A 14,029-nucleotide genomic window follows, 5' to 3' on the forward strand; every position below is an offset into this window, starting at 1 on the left:
AAGTCGATACCGGCTCAGCCATTAGTTTGAAAGACCGCGTATCAAGTGCTGGGCAGCTTTTACTTTCTCACGTGTCATGCATCACTAGCTACCAAAGTATCCCAGAGTCTGGGAAACTTGGCGAAGCAGAGAATTTCTTCCAAGGAATATCGCTGAACCACTCCCTGTACCATAGCACCAGCATCGACTAGCCACTGCGCAATCTGGAGCCTTTCTGGGGTCGGTAATTTGCACGAGTAAAGGCCTTGACGACCATCTGTTCCAGCCTGGAACAGAGGAATTTGGTTGACGCTTAACGCAATATGTAATGCAGTCGGTCCACTAGCAGGATAGGCAAGATGATTGGCCGTTACACCTGTACTGGCATGAACATCAACATTGTGCTCAAGCAGGAGCTTGACAATCTCTAAATTGCCGCGCATCGTGGCTGTATGAAGTGGAGTCCCAGTCCAAGCTTTGTCCCGGTAAAGCCCAGACGGCTTTTCTTGATCATTGTTCCATTTCGTTGTAGACGCGTGGACATCTGCACCATGGGATATCAAGGCTCTCACAATCCGTGTATGTCCTCCGAAGCATGCAGCATGCAACGGGCGCCAGCCATAGTCATCTGCTGCTTCTGTGTCGGCATCATGACTGAGCAAAAGACAGAGAATCTCAAATTGACCATCTTTGGCCGCATGATATAGGATTGGGAAATTGTTTCTCCATCCTCCGATGGAATGATTGGGATCAATTCCTCCTTCAAGTAGCTTTGAAACGGTAGCGACATCATGGTCTTTCACAGCAATTTGTAGAGAAGTGGCATCTTCCAGAGGAACCCGAGATGGGATATTGCCGAGAATCGCATCAGTCTGTACTCTCTCAGTCGCAAACTTGCAACCATTGCCAGGAATACACCCTTGTGCTCCTTCAACCATAAGAGCTGTCATAAGCGTGACATTGCCCTCCTGAACAGCAAGATCTAACAGGGTTTGGCCCTCGGTGTTGGTTTGATTCAGGAGTCCCGCGTTTCTCAAGCAAAAACATAGAAGCTCGATGGAATCTTTCTGTTCTGGCGCTTCTTTCAGAAACCTGCTCCAGTGAGAAGAATTAGGGTGAATTGTAGCGTGATTCAAGAGACTTGATAGATCCTCTTGTTCTCCGAATAGTGCCGCAGTTAAGATTGGATCAAACGTCTTCCGCGACTTGTAGTACAGGTTGGAACCGTGACTGAGAAGATTTGAAGATATTTCACGAGATCCAGAAATAGTCGCTGCAAGAGTCAAGGCTGTCGTTTGGCTCTCTTCTCTAAACTTACTTCCTTTTTCGATTGTCCCATGGAAGTTGATGTCGGCTCCGGTAGAGCATAAAATCACAAGACTTCTCTTAAACCTATCGCAAAGAGTGGATAAATCACTTTTTGAAGATTCTCGCTGGCGAATAAATGATTCGACAAGTGAAAGCACCGAGTTCGGAGGTGAACAGCCCCCTTCACTGCAAAGCAAAGCTATTGTATCGGGCTCAAGATCTTCAGTGGCTTTTTTGATCGAAGGTGTCAGATCGAAGTTGGAAGGGAAAGTGCCACCTAGCTCTAAAAGTACGTGAAGAAGCTTCCATCGCCCCTTCATCAGTGACATATGTAAAGGCGTAAGACTATAAATCATTGTCTCTGAGCTGTCTGCCAGAGATGAGCTGCGCATTTTCTCATTCAAAAAGTCTCTTGGAGGAGAGAGCATCTTTCCAGCGGCAATAAGAGAAAGAACCAATTCTTTCAAGTCTTTTATCTTGATCTTGGTGTCTTTGCATCTCGTCAAGGAGTGCAAAGGTGCTTGGACATAGGAATCAGCGGTTTCAACAGGAGCACCGAACTCAAGCAATATTTTGATGAGCTGAATATCACGACGCGAAAACGCACGACTTAAAGCTGTCTTTCCAGAATCGTCGCGCAGCCTTGGGTCTGCCCCATTTGACAGTAATATTCGTACCATCTGCATGCTGCCGCCAGCAAGAATGAGAGGAGGAGCACCTATCAAAATTCGTCCTCTTGTGTCACTTGCAAAACCAGCCTGGCTTGGCATATGTTGATTCACATTAGATCCACCCCGAACCAAAGTAGTCATTGACTCCACAAACCCATTGAGAATTGCTATGTGTAATGCTGTCCTTCCTTGTCCGTCCATGAGCGTTGCGTCCGCACCGTTTTGGAGTAAGCATTGCACATAACGAGGATCCTTGCGACGTGCTGCCAAATGTAGCGCGAGATATGTTTTAAAATCGACCCCAGATTGAGCAAGCATCTGAGCAGATGAAAGTTGATCATCACGAATTGCAGACACCAGTAGAACCGAGTTCCAACGAGAGGGGCTTGATCGCGCGTCTTCCTCAAATTCAGCTTCCCCATAGCCGTCAGAATTAATGTTTGGAACAATCGATTCAATTCCATTTATACATTCGCCCTTAGTGAGAGTTCTCCAGGGGTTTTTGGAAATTGGAAAGTCGAACTTGGCGGTTTTCCAAATGCAGTTGAACCTGGCATCACCCAGCTTCCCTTTGCAGGTTTCCAGATATTGCACCAAAAGGTTGAATAGGTCGGCATCCTCTGTATCTGCTGCGAACTCTATAGGAGACACGGTGCCCTGAGAATAGGACTTGATCTGTGCCATCTTCATCGTGTAAAGTGGTGGAAGTGCCTTCATTGAGCGCGAATGGTGGTCGAGAAGCTCCTGAACTACAGGAAAATGACCCCCAGAGATGGCCCAATGGAGGGCCGTCCATCCGAGGCTGCTTCGAAATTGGTAGTCTGCTCCATTGGAAATAAGTAGACGAACAAGCGCAACATTTCCGATGAAAGCGGCCCAGAACAGCGGGGTCCATCCCTGTGCATCTTGAAGATTGGAGTTTGCTCTTTCCTGAACGAGGATATGGGAAACGGCAAGATGGCCTTTTGAGCATGCCCAGTGCAGAGGAGTCCATTTGTGAGAATCGGTTATAGACACATCTGCCCCCGATTTCAGAATTATCTTGGCGGTCTCACTTAGATTCCAGTAGGCCGTGATATGCAGAGCATGCTGACCTTGGGGAACGGAATCAAATATCTCATCCGCAAGGGCACCTTCAAATTCCGGTCGGAACTGAAGTGCTTGAAATGCAGCGTTCAGGAGTTTTTCATCATTCAGTAACGCCATGATCAGGGGTTGCAACCTTTGCTCGGAAGCTTCATTGCAGATATGATGACCCCAGTGTTTTGCTGAATAGCTCAGAAATTTCAACTCATCGAAGCGCGCCATAAGCTCTACCGAGCTATTACACGACTCCAGTACTGGACCCTTTAGCCCGAGATACCTCAAAGACGTTTGTGCAATATCGAAATGCGAAATCTCGTGCGATATAAAAGAGTGAAGATACTCGTAAGCTGATGTATGGACCAGACCAACAGTACTGTCGGCTTGATTGAGAACAACCATTCCAACGCAAACACGAAGAAGACTATCAGGACTAGTCATATTCTCATAGTCTAGCCCATCCTCATCTATCGCAAACGCAGTTAGGATCTCTTCGAGTTTGAGTCTTCTTTTGGCGTAGAGAATCCAGGAAATCAATCGTCGTGCCATTGAGCTTCTCGCCTTTGACTGGTCATCGATGCGTTGAATGGTTGATTCGAACGTTTTTTGCAGCCCAAGGGCCTCCTTTTTCAATATCTTCTTCATCTGACCGACCGTGGTAAGATCTAGTAGCTCATCAAGGGTAAGCCGAGCAAGAAGAAACCTTGAAGTAATCAGCAGGTGTAATCAGGAGTCTAGATAGTTGATTGTATATCACATACAGATTCCCGCTCTTGGATAAGATATTACGAACTATTTCGTCATCTTCTGCAAGCTCATCGTCGAAATCACTTTCTTGCAGTCTCTTCTCAATATAAGTTTTCAGGTCATTCACGCTCCCTGTGATTTCCAGCTGACTTGCCGTGATCATCTTCTTCTGGATGTGCGGAAGGTTTCGACTTGTTATAAGTACATGGATCCCAGATGTAGTAAGATCCAAGCAACGGTCCAAGAGCTCATTAGGAATTTTCATCTCATCAACAGCATCGAGCACAAAGTATATTGGCTGCACTGAGCCAGCCTTTGCAATCATCTTGGCGATATCGGCTGCATTTTGTGGGGGATTAGATTCCTCCAGGAACTTTTTTAGAGCGCTCAGCACGTTTTCGCCCCCTTTTTGAATCAGCTGCCGAGTTACACATCGAAGGATATTCATAGTGGTATGTTCAGTCTGCGAAGGGAAGTCGCAGAAGAAGTATACCACAAGAGCGTCGCCAAGGCTTTGCTTTGCAAGGTAATCAATGAGAACTGAACTAGTACAATTCTCGTGTTATAAGCGGCCCTCAGATTAATGATAATCAATAGGGGCGAGTAAGGGAACAAAGAAGGGAACAAGGAAGGGAGAGTGGATTAATGATGACAGATGTGGGAGGGGAGTGGAAAATGTCCGATTCGAGGGAAGGGCACTGGGTCGCCTCGGGCAGAGATGGGATCCTGGTCCTAACAGTTTCGAAGCATAGGACCCTAGCAAAGAGAAGGCCTACTCACGCGAGAAAGCTTTTTCCAACTCCAGCTAGAATCTAGTTAGAAATAGAAAAGAACAACAAATTATAGTCTGGCTACTTACGTGAGCCGTGGCACCACAGCATTCGTGATGGCCTTTCAATCCAATATTTCACAATGTGGTTGTTCAAAAACCATTTACCCGTCCCTGGACAGGGCGTTGGATTCTCTCGTAATTGAATATTCACAGGTGGGACCATTATGAGAAGCATGTTTCTATCTTGCTCTGTGCAAGAATTAGTATTTCTGACGAGCCATCTCATGTTTGGGGATTGATTTGCCTATGCTGATAGACGAAACCTTTTGGTACGTCGCATTTGTAGTAACCCTGTTCGATTTATCAGCGGAAAGGGACATATATGAAAGCATTGTCATACACACAGGACACAAGCAGAAAGATACTCGGAGAAGTTCTCTCTGAACTTATGAAGCATCTCAATATGTGGTCTTAATTCCTTATCCTGGAATGGTCTCAGGAGTCGAGATTTCCGCTTCTGAAGCTCGAAATGGAGATGCGACAGTTCCTTGTAACACTCCATCAACGCATCATCGTCCAATGAAGCTGGACGTGGCGGGAGTAGCCCCGTAGATTCCGTGTCCACGACAGTCCGTTCCATACGCCAAAGAATATCCATCAAAGCAGAAACCTCCTGGAGGTACCTTTTCTGTATCTTGGGCGCATTTTTCACCTCTTGCACGTAGCTGTAGCTTAGTTGGGTGACCTGGGCAGCTAATTGAATGACCGCCGCAATATTGGCAACGAGCCCGAGTGCTTCCATGGCGACGTAAAAGTCCTAAAGATTCGCAGAGTCGAGAGAGAATCAACCGCAGCCGGCGACAGGCTCCAGGGACTGCCCGCTTTACCCTGCCTCGTTTCATCCGCACGGCCACGTCACTCCCTTGGGTACATGAGGCGAAATTAGCGGCTTATACGTAGCCGCGTTTTCGACACATCAGAATACTGCTTTTTTTTCCTGAAAAAAGTATCACGGGGCTACTGTAATTAAAAATACTACCGACGATGACCAATACATACTATGAACATATTGAATGATATTTGGGTAATTTGGGTCTACTCATGGGTGGGTCCTGAAATGCGCAAACCCAACCCGGCCCGCGTTTTGGCGAGGCCTACACGAGACGGGAAGAGCACGTGAGATTACAAGTAGCAGGCAAATCAGAAGTGCAGGAACAATGGCAAATAAGAGGAATTCTTGGCAATGAAATCAGCCAATCAACAATCAGATCAGCAACAAGTTTGACAGTGGGAGCGCAGCAAAGTTTCGCGGGCAGGTCGTGCGGTGTAGAAGCATAAGCTGCATTCTGCTGCCTTAGCCATTTGAGAAGTGCTTAGTGACTGGCGTTGCATTATTACACTAATAAAATGAAGCTTTGACGGGCTTAGTCTTAGTGCGAACAGTCCATATGGATTCTAGCAGTTCAGGTACTCTAGTAGTGGTGGGAGGAATGGGTGAGAATGAGGAGGGACATAGAACTAGTGGGTTCAGGGATTTTCTCCAATAGATAGCATTATACGTAATGCGGTCGCTCTGGAAATAAAGCTGTCTAGTTTTAGAAATTATAATTTATGCCTAGGATAGATTTGGATTGGTATGGTCTCGAGTAAGGGCCGAGAAACGAAGCGCGAGTTAATATTGGATCCATGCTCCTCCAAAAATTGGCCAGGCGAACCTGAAGGATGCGCTCAGTGAATTTATTGAGGCCATGAGCGTCATTGATATCGGAGCCAAGGTGCATGCGTGGCATGTTCTCCGGCTCTATCCCACTGGGAATAGTAGGGATACGGTCCAATTGTCGTGATAAATAGCTGCAAGGTCAGCACATGCAATTGATCAGATGTGCCATGGCAAGAAAAGATATCCTTAGCCACTCACCTGTGCTATATATACAGATTGCAGAATATCCTGCCGCGAGTTTCTTTCTCTAACTCACTCACATACGGAACGTCTGAAAAAACATATTTATCTGCCCCAATCCTTTGGGCAACTTCTATCGCGGACCGCAGTGTACCTCGGAAGTCCTTCGTAGAGCCCTGACACTTGGCCTTTAACCCAACAAAGGCCAAGTGTTGTACGCGGAGAAGACTTCTCTTGGAATTGAGACGGAGACATATTTATGCGAGTCTGTCAGCAGCTTCGTCGCACGAGTGGCGAATATCGGCCAGTGACATATCCCGGATCCTTTCAATGGTTCATGACGGGAAGGGGAGATAATCAGATGTATCGTGTTGCTTTGACTGTCTTCAGAATAGCCGAAGACATCCGTTAGAGACGAAAGGATGGCACTGCTTGTCGGATTCCTCATACTTTCTAGGTCTGGAATGGTGTCGAGAGAGAAGTTTACGTTCCTATTTTTGGGGCTCCTTCGATCATATTCATTGTGGCGGTCGCGAATTTGCAATAGCGGGTTAGAAGGGGGTTGGGTGTCTTCCGATAGATAGTATGCGCAGTCTTCCGGGCGACGGCGGTGGGTGCAGTGGTTACAAGGGCATTGACGATTACACTGATCATGTTTGGGGAGCTTGTCCTGGGATTCCTATCAGGACCACATTGGTGCTCTCACGAATACCTTTCGCTTTCTAGTGTAGCAAGGAATGCAAGAAGACACCTTGCGTTTTCGCGAGGGCTGCATCATGAGAGCAAAAGCTGGCACCTGTGGCAACTTGCCGGCCTCGGTTCCTTTGATCTGAAGATCCTGTGCTGTCTAATTCCTGAAGTCGTGATGGTGGTAGAGAATAGGAGGGGGTCGATGTCCCTTCCTTTGTGCTACGGATAGCCATATCAGGACTAGCCCCTGTTAGTTGCTGTGACTGTATTGTCATTTTGGCCCCCCGGGGTTAAACGAGGTTTTGTACACCCGGGCGACAACCCTGTTCCCCTTCACGGGTCTTCCCATGCAGCCATAGTAGAGATCGGCGATAGACGAAACTTTATTCCTTGAGGAAATGCGAGGGATAATGCAAAGCAGCCGGATTCACGCAAGATTTGATATTGTTATAAAACAACTCCCCAAGAATATTTTTCGAATTATTTACTAACACTTATGTACGAGTGAATATATCCGCGTGGGTATGGATACCAGCACTAGAGATGACCTGCATCTATAAGATTCCTTTGCCTCTTCTGACATGGATCAAAGAATAGACTCCTGGATATAACAGCCGAAATGAGACTTCGCTAGCGGTACCTTACAGCTTGGCCTTAGGTCCTAATGCCTCGCTAACTGGAGCAACCTCCACCATCATCTTACCAGTATTTACACCGGCATACAGATCAACAAGAGCCTTAGGCGTTCCCTCAATTCCACCTTGCACAATATGCTCCTTACGCTTCAGCTTGCCCTGCGAAAGCCAAGAGGCCAGCTCCTGTAACGCAGCACCATACTTCTTCGCATAGTCAAAAACAATGAATCCCTTCACAGTGACTCGTTGAGACTGTAAAAATATTAGCCACAAGCCCAGTCCAATGCGAATAAAAATTCAACTCACAATAACAGTCATAAAGCTCGTCGGCCCCTGCGGCTTAGCAGCATTATACTGGCTAATAGCACCACAAATGACGAACCTCGAATCCCGCGCCGCACGCGCAAGACAAGCATCCAAAATCTCACCACCAGTATTATCAAAGAAAACATCAATATACTCAGGCGTAGCCTCCTTCAACTGTTTCTTCCACTGCGGATCCTTATAATTGATCGCAGCATCAAAGCCAAGCTCCTTAACAAGGAACTCACACTTATCCTTACTCCCCGCCAACCCAACAACCCGCTTGGCACCCTTGATCTTGGCAATTTGTCCCGCAATGCTACCAGTCGCGCCCGCAGCACCAGAAACAACAACAGTCTCGCCGGCCTTTGGCTGTCCAACCTCCAGCATGCCGAAGTAAGCTGTTAACCCGGTCATGCCGAGGACGGACATTGCGTCTGTGGGGCGTCCTCCGGCGGGGAGAGTCACTTTCTCCACTTCCTTTGCGCCCATCAAGGCGTATTCCTGCCAGCCTGAGTATGCAACGACCCATTCACCGGTTTTAAATTGCGAGGTCAAGGAGCTGCCGACTTCGACTACCTGTGCGATGCTCTGGCCGCGCATCACGGCGCCGAGCTCGACTGGGGCGATATAGGACCGTTTGGCTGTGAGCCATTGGCGCATTGCTGGGTCGAGAGAGAGGTAGTGCACGCGCACAAGGAGTTTGTCTGCCGGGACATCTGTGGGACGGGGGACAGTGTTTAGGCGAAAGGTGCCGGAGTTGAGGGTGGGATCGATAGCTGGCTCAGGAGCCTTGTTGTAGAGGATTTGTTTGTAGGACATGGTTTGTTTTAGGGGTATGAAAGACTGTGTAGATTATTTTGAAGGAGACTGAATTAGAAAATTAAGAGAAAAAGTCTGGGGAACGAAAGAACATATGTTGGGGGAACTGCAGGGACTTTAGAGATCGTAGGATCGGAGCAACCCCAGATTAGGAAAATTGCTCCACAGACAGAATCTGGACCTCGGCTCCTCGAGCTGGGCATCAAATTGAGTAACCGATATCCATGACTTGTGGTTACACGGATTGATAGCATCTATACCTCTACACAAATACTCTTCCACTAATAATGGAAATGTTTATCCCCAGATCAGCCAACTGTACCTATGCGTTAATGATGACGTCACGATGCAAGAAGTATAAAGGTGGCTGCACCAAATTCCGAACTCATCCTAACCCTACTCTGTACTTATCCGAAACAAATAACCATCACCGAAATGTCGTCTCAAAGTAAACCAATGCGCTCCGGCTCCTCTATCGGTGCACCGGGTATCCCGACCTCCATGTCCGACCAACGCAGTCAGTACGATCCCGCAACCACCGGGTATAACAGCGCCACCGGCGCAGGGTACAAAACCGGAGCCGGCGGATCCGACCAAGACTATTATCGTCCAGCCTCACCGACAGGGAGCTTTGATGCACCGGCGGGCGACTCTAGGATTAACCATGCGCCTAGCACGGCGGAGCGAGTGAAGATGGAGAAGGAAATGGAGAAGGCGCAGAAACAACATGGCTCTCAACCCCACTCTCACGGCGAGGGTCTTGGTAAGGGAATTAGAGGTGTTGCAGCCGGAGTTCATGTGAGTTGTTATTACAGATGTCCAGCTTTTCTTTTAGTTCCCGTCAGTTTGGATCGGGCTAATAGGTGTACAGGGCGCTGGAGAGACACTACGTGGGGCGCTTAATGCGACTGTCGATCGGGCATTTGGGTCCCATGAAAGTGCGGAATGGAATGAGGAAATTGAGCGTCGGGGAGAACAGGAGATCTTATCGAAAGATTTTCAGAAAACGCCTCGCCGTGATGGATCAAAATGATCTATGCATCATTCGCAAATATTTCCGAGGTTTCAGTTTAGGGATATCCATCATAAATATATTTTGATTCTTTGATAGACTTTAACTCGGTTTACAAGGTAAAACCTTGTAAACCTTGATTGCTCGATCTAGCGGTTGAGATAGAGTTAAGAGTAATTTCTCACGCAATTTTAAACGGTGATCCATGCCGAGGTTATTTATCCCTATACTTATCTAGTTCGTGCTAAGGCTTGAGCGGGGACTCAGCCGCAGTGGGGACTTGATTACTGTTTGTCCGAACTTCGGCTTCGGCATTTATAAGAATTCGTCCGTATGAACAGCCCCGGAATAAGCATGTCTCGGCAAGGATCCTCATTAAGTAGAAGGTCAGAAATGGCCCCCAGATGTGAAATTGTTCTGCCCCGCTCTACGTGGCATGGAATTAGAGTAGCAAATCGCAAATGCGTGTATCAAGCCACTTAGCTAGTCTGTGATTGGAGCATTGCTTAAGCCTCGGGATCGCCAAACAAACTTGAAATCAATGCAGAAAAGCTTGACTTTCGCATAACTTCCGATGATTATGTTATGACACGCGGTCGATGTCATAGCGCATTTGATGGGGGCCGATCAATTCTGGTAATTGAACCATCGATCTCCCGGGCCAAACCACGATAATGCGTCGATCATGAAAACAGCAAAAGGGAGAAACCAGAGTAACGAGCTGACACAAGTTTGGGGCTGGAACCAAAACAATTAGTTAAGCACCACGGTCAGCTTATAAGTACATTTTCACGTGGATTTAGACAGAGTTTTTGCCTTCCGGTAGACCCGGAGGCTGTGCTGTGGAACCCTGCCTGTTTTCGGTCTTCAACGGCTTATAACGGACATTGATTCCTCACGTCACCAATTTTCAGGTACTTTTCAATGTTGAACAATTTGGGGGAGCTTCCAATCCCTGTGTTACGACTGATTATCCCTTTGCATTGATCTTACATGAGCCAAGCCCAAGGTTACTTGGAGCCAAGCTTTGTATAAACTTCTTGGCTTGTACGACCTCATGCCCTGAACCTAGCGGTCGGGTTTCGTTATTTTTTCCTTCCTTCCCTTGTGCGCTTCGTACCATGGTGTCCCTAGTCGCCGACCAGCCTGATCCGCTAGGCTCTCAATCGGACAAAGGACTCGATCAACAACAGCCGCAACAAGTATCCTATTCGTCCGAATCGTCCGGCATTGCGGTCGCATCCGAATCTCCCTCCCAATACTCCTCCTTCTCGAGCTCCGACAGCGATGGCCCAACCCCGCACTTCGACAGCTATGCGAACGAAGATGATGCCGACGACGTCGTCGGTGTCAGCATTGGTCCCACCCAGAGCCGCATGAAAGCTCGCGCAACACCTGCCGAAGAGAAAAATCGTATCTTGGAATCCCACGGCGGCTATTTCAACGAGGTCCCGGACGCTGTCGGCGAGGATGGGCTGTTCGTCTCCGAAATCACGGCGGAGCCCGAATCGGTGGAGTCTGACGATTTGGCGGCCCAACGGGCAGAGGCTAAGCCGGCGACTCAGAGGGCTCTAGGCGTGCTCCCTCATGCACAAACCTTGCCGGTGGAGCGCCGGACGCCACGCGGTCCCCACACCGGAGGCTCTGCGTCAGCTGCCGCGTTGCATGAGCCCAAGGAGTCCGGGATTCATCGATCAAGCTTCACCCGGTCGTTGCTGAAAACGTCGCTTCCTCGTCGGCCGCGAGCATGGTCTGGGGAGCTGAAGAAGTTCTTTCCGGACTTGGGCGCGCTGGCGAAGCGGCCAACGCTGCCTTTCCTATCTCATAATGCCCACAACCGAGCCCGCAGCCAAACCGTAGAAGGCGCGGGAAAACGGAGCTCGACATTCCTGCAGAAAAGAACTGCTTCGTTGGATCGGCGTCATCCCCTTTCGCCTACGTTGCCCAATGGAGCGGATCATGATTCGGATGAAGCTGATGATGGCCATCAAGTTCCGGAATTAAAGTCGGTGGAAGCAAGCTCCGCTGTAAAGCATTCTTTCGCCCGGCGGCCTAGTGCGACGCCGGGACGACCGCCAAGTCTACGCCGATCATCTTCGGATCAATCGTTGTACTTGCGTGCATCGTCCACGGCGTCCTCGTTGGAGCAACGGCCGCGATATGAGAATGTGCATTCCCAGGTCAATAGCCGGTTCAAAGCGATCAAAGATTCCTTGCAGGATTCAAGTAGCCGCTTGCTTAGTATGCCAGGCTTGAATCTGCAGGACATTCGTAATGATTGGAACTCGAAGCCATTCTTCCCCGATTTGGGAAATTCATCGGCTTCGGCTGATAAAGAGGTGACTCGCTCAGTCCATGCAGCTGCGACGCCGCCACCTCCTCCACGACAACACCCACAGTCTACACATCCAATCCTGGAAGAAGCCATGTCAGAACTGACCGGCGATATCGTGATTTTGGGCGGTTATAGAGGCTCCATTTTGCGATCTGCCAAGCCACCCCATCGCCAGTTGTGGGTTCCAATGAAAGTGGGATTGAATTTGCGCAAGGTCGATCTGGAGGTTGGTCTGACTCGGGAAGATGAAGAGCGCATGGAAGAGACCATCATCCCATCCGGTGTCCTTTCTCATGTCGGGCCCGTGGATGTGTGCCGTCGACTAATGAAGCGGCTTCGAAAATGCGAGAACGCTGTCCGCGGTGATCTTCGCGTCTGGGACTACGGCTATGACTGGCGTCTAAGCCCAGACCTCCTTTCCAAGAGGTTAATTGAATTCCTTGAAGGACTGCCATCCAACCGCCCGAACGGCGAGACTGGCCAGAGACGCGGCGCCTACGTAGTCGCCCATAGTCTTGGCGGCCTAATCACCCGTCATGCCGTCAATCAACGACCCGATCTCTTCGCCGGCGTCTTATACGCCGGAGTACCCCAGCACTGCGTGAACATTCTTGGCCCACTCAGAAACGGTGACGACGTCCTTCTCAGCTCCCGCGTCCTAACAGCCCAAGTGAACTTCACCTTCCGTACCAGTTTCGCCCTCTTGCCAGAAAACGGCCGCTGTTTCATCGACAAGCAATCCAAAGAAGAATACAGAGTAGATTTCTTCGATCCCGCAAACTGGGATGAACACCGCCTTTCCCCTTGCATCCAGCCATGTCTCCCTCCAATCACAGCTACTGGCCGCGGCTTCAAAGCCTCCGCTCTAATCGGAAAGCGATTCTCCATGGGCCCGCGCGAGGACGCCGAAACCAACGTCCAAGATTTTGCCGACTTCCACGACCAAACTACAACAACGGATGAAGATATCTCCGCACGCAACCCACCCCGCTCTGCCCACTCTGCATCTGAGTCTCCTGCGCGCCCGGTTTCCGAGAAGATCCAGGAGAACATTCAACTCCCAGCAGATGGTATGATAGGCCCGGTCTCAAACCCACGAGGTAGTGCCGGGTCATCCAAAGCCTCGACAACGAGCACTATTCCCCGCGCTGTGGCCATGGAGTACCTGAAACGCACTCTTGCGGAGGTCAAGCAGTTCAAGTCGGAGTTGGACTTCCAGCCTGCTCATCAAATCGGTAATAAGTACCCGCCTGCTGCTGTGTTGTATGGCAAGGGTGTGCCAACCGTATATGGAGCCCGGGTTGTCTCGCGCGAGGCGATCAAGCATCAGGATTGTTATGATGATCTGGCCTTTGCGGCTGGTGATGGTGTCTGCCTGGCTTCTGCTGCGATGTTGCCGCCCGGATACCGGATAATCAAGGGTGGGCTGGTGAAGAGTGACCGTGGTCATGTTGGACTACTTGGTGATCTCGAGGGTGTGGGGCAGTGTCTGAGAGCTATTGTTCGAGGACGCCGTGAAGGTGTTGGTATGGGCAGCCAGAAGTGAGTCCGTCGACGTCACATGCATCCATCTTTGATGGCTTGGATTTACCGCAGGGTATTTGTGCATTATGAATTTTTGTTTCTTGTTTTTTTTTTCCTTTTTTGTCCATCCCCATTACCCTGCCATGATACCACTTTTGTTACGACTTTGACTTATGATTCATGTTGATCGCGGCGTCTATACTGTGGACATGCATTGTTACATTTGCATATGTTTGTATGATATGCAC

The 14,029-nt window shown here is 49.1% G+C and overlaps 4 protein-coding genes across 4 annotated transcripts; 2 read left to right on the forward strand and 2 right to left on the reverse strand.

Moving 5' to 3' along the window:
- Positions 1–74: 74 nt before the first annotated feature.
- N7503_003928 (ankyrin repeat-containing protein) lies at positions 75–5,628 on the reverse strand (the record flags this gene model as incomplete). The annotated part of the gene is made up of 7 exons (XM_057063475.1): positions 75–3,744; positions 3,803–4,333; positions 4,569–4,593; positions 4,648–4,731; positions 4,835–4,911; positions 4,965–5,377; positions 5,620–5,628. The coding sequence occupies 7 exons, from the start codon at positions 5,626–5,628 to the stop codon at positions 75–77; spliced, it is 4,809 nt and encodes a 1,602-aa protein (XP_056924390.1).
- Positions 5,629–7,791: 2,163 nt separating this feature from the next.
- On the reverse strand, positions 7,792–8,910 carry N7503_003929 (NADP-dependent oxidoreductase; the record flags this gene model as incomplete). The annotated part of the gene is made up of 2 exons (XM_057063476.1): positions 7,792–8,037; positions 8,092–8,910. The coding sequence occupies 2 exons, from the start codon at positions 8,908–8,910 to the stop codon at positions 7,792–7,794; spliced, it is 1,065 nt and encodes a 354-aa protein (XP_056924391.1).
- A 435-nt stretch (positions 8,911–9,345) lies between these two features.
- dprC lies at positions 9,346–9,943 on the forward strand (the record flags this gene model as incomplete). Its single annotated transcript, XM_057063477.1, has 2 exons — positions 9,346–9,708; positions 9,782–9,943. The coding sequence occupies 2 exons, from the start codon at positions 9,346–9,348 to the stop codon at positions 9,941–9,943; spliced, it is 525 nt and encodes a 174-aa protein (XP_056924392.1).
- Positions 9,944–11,043: 1,100 nt separating this feature from the next.
- N7503_003931 (uncharacterized protein) lies at positions 11,044–13,803 on the forward strand (the record flags this gene model as incomplete). The annotated part of the gene is made up of 1 exon (XM_057063478.1): positions 11,044–13,803. One exon carries the CDS (start codon positions 11,044–11,046, stop codon positions 13,801–13,803), a length of 2,760 nt encoding a protein of 919 aa, XP_056924393.1.
- Between the last annotated feature and the right edge of the window lie 226 nt (positions 13,804–14,029).

This window comes from Penicillium pulvis (genome assembly GCF_028828015.1).
Source record: "Penicillium pulvis strain IBT 33274 chromosome Unknown contig_1_segment0_segment0, whole genome shotgun sequence".
In the NCBI taxonomy this organism is placed as follows: domain Eukaryota; kingdom Fungi; phylum Ascomycota; class Eurotiomycetes; order Eurotiales; family Aspergillaceae; genus Penicillium; species Penicillium pulvis.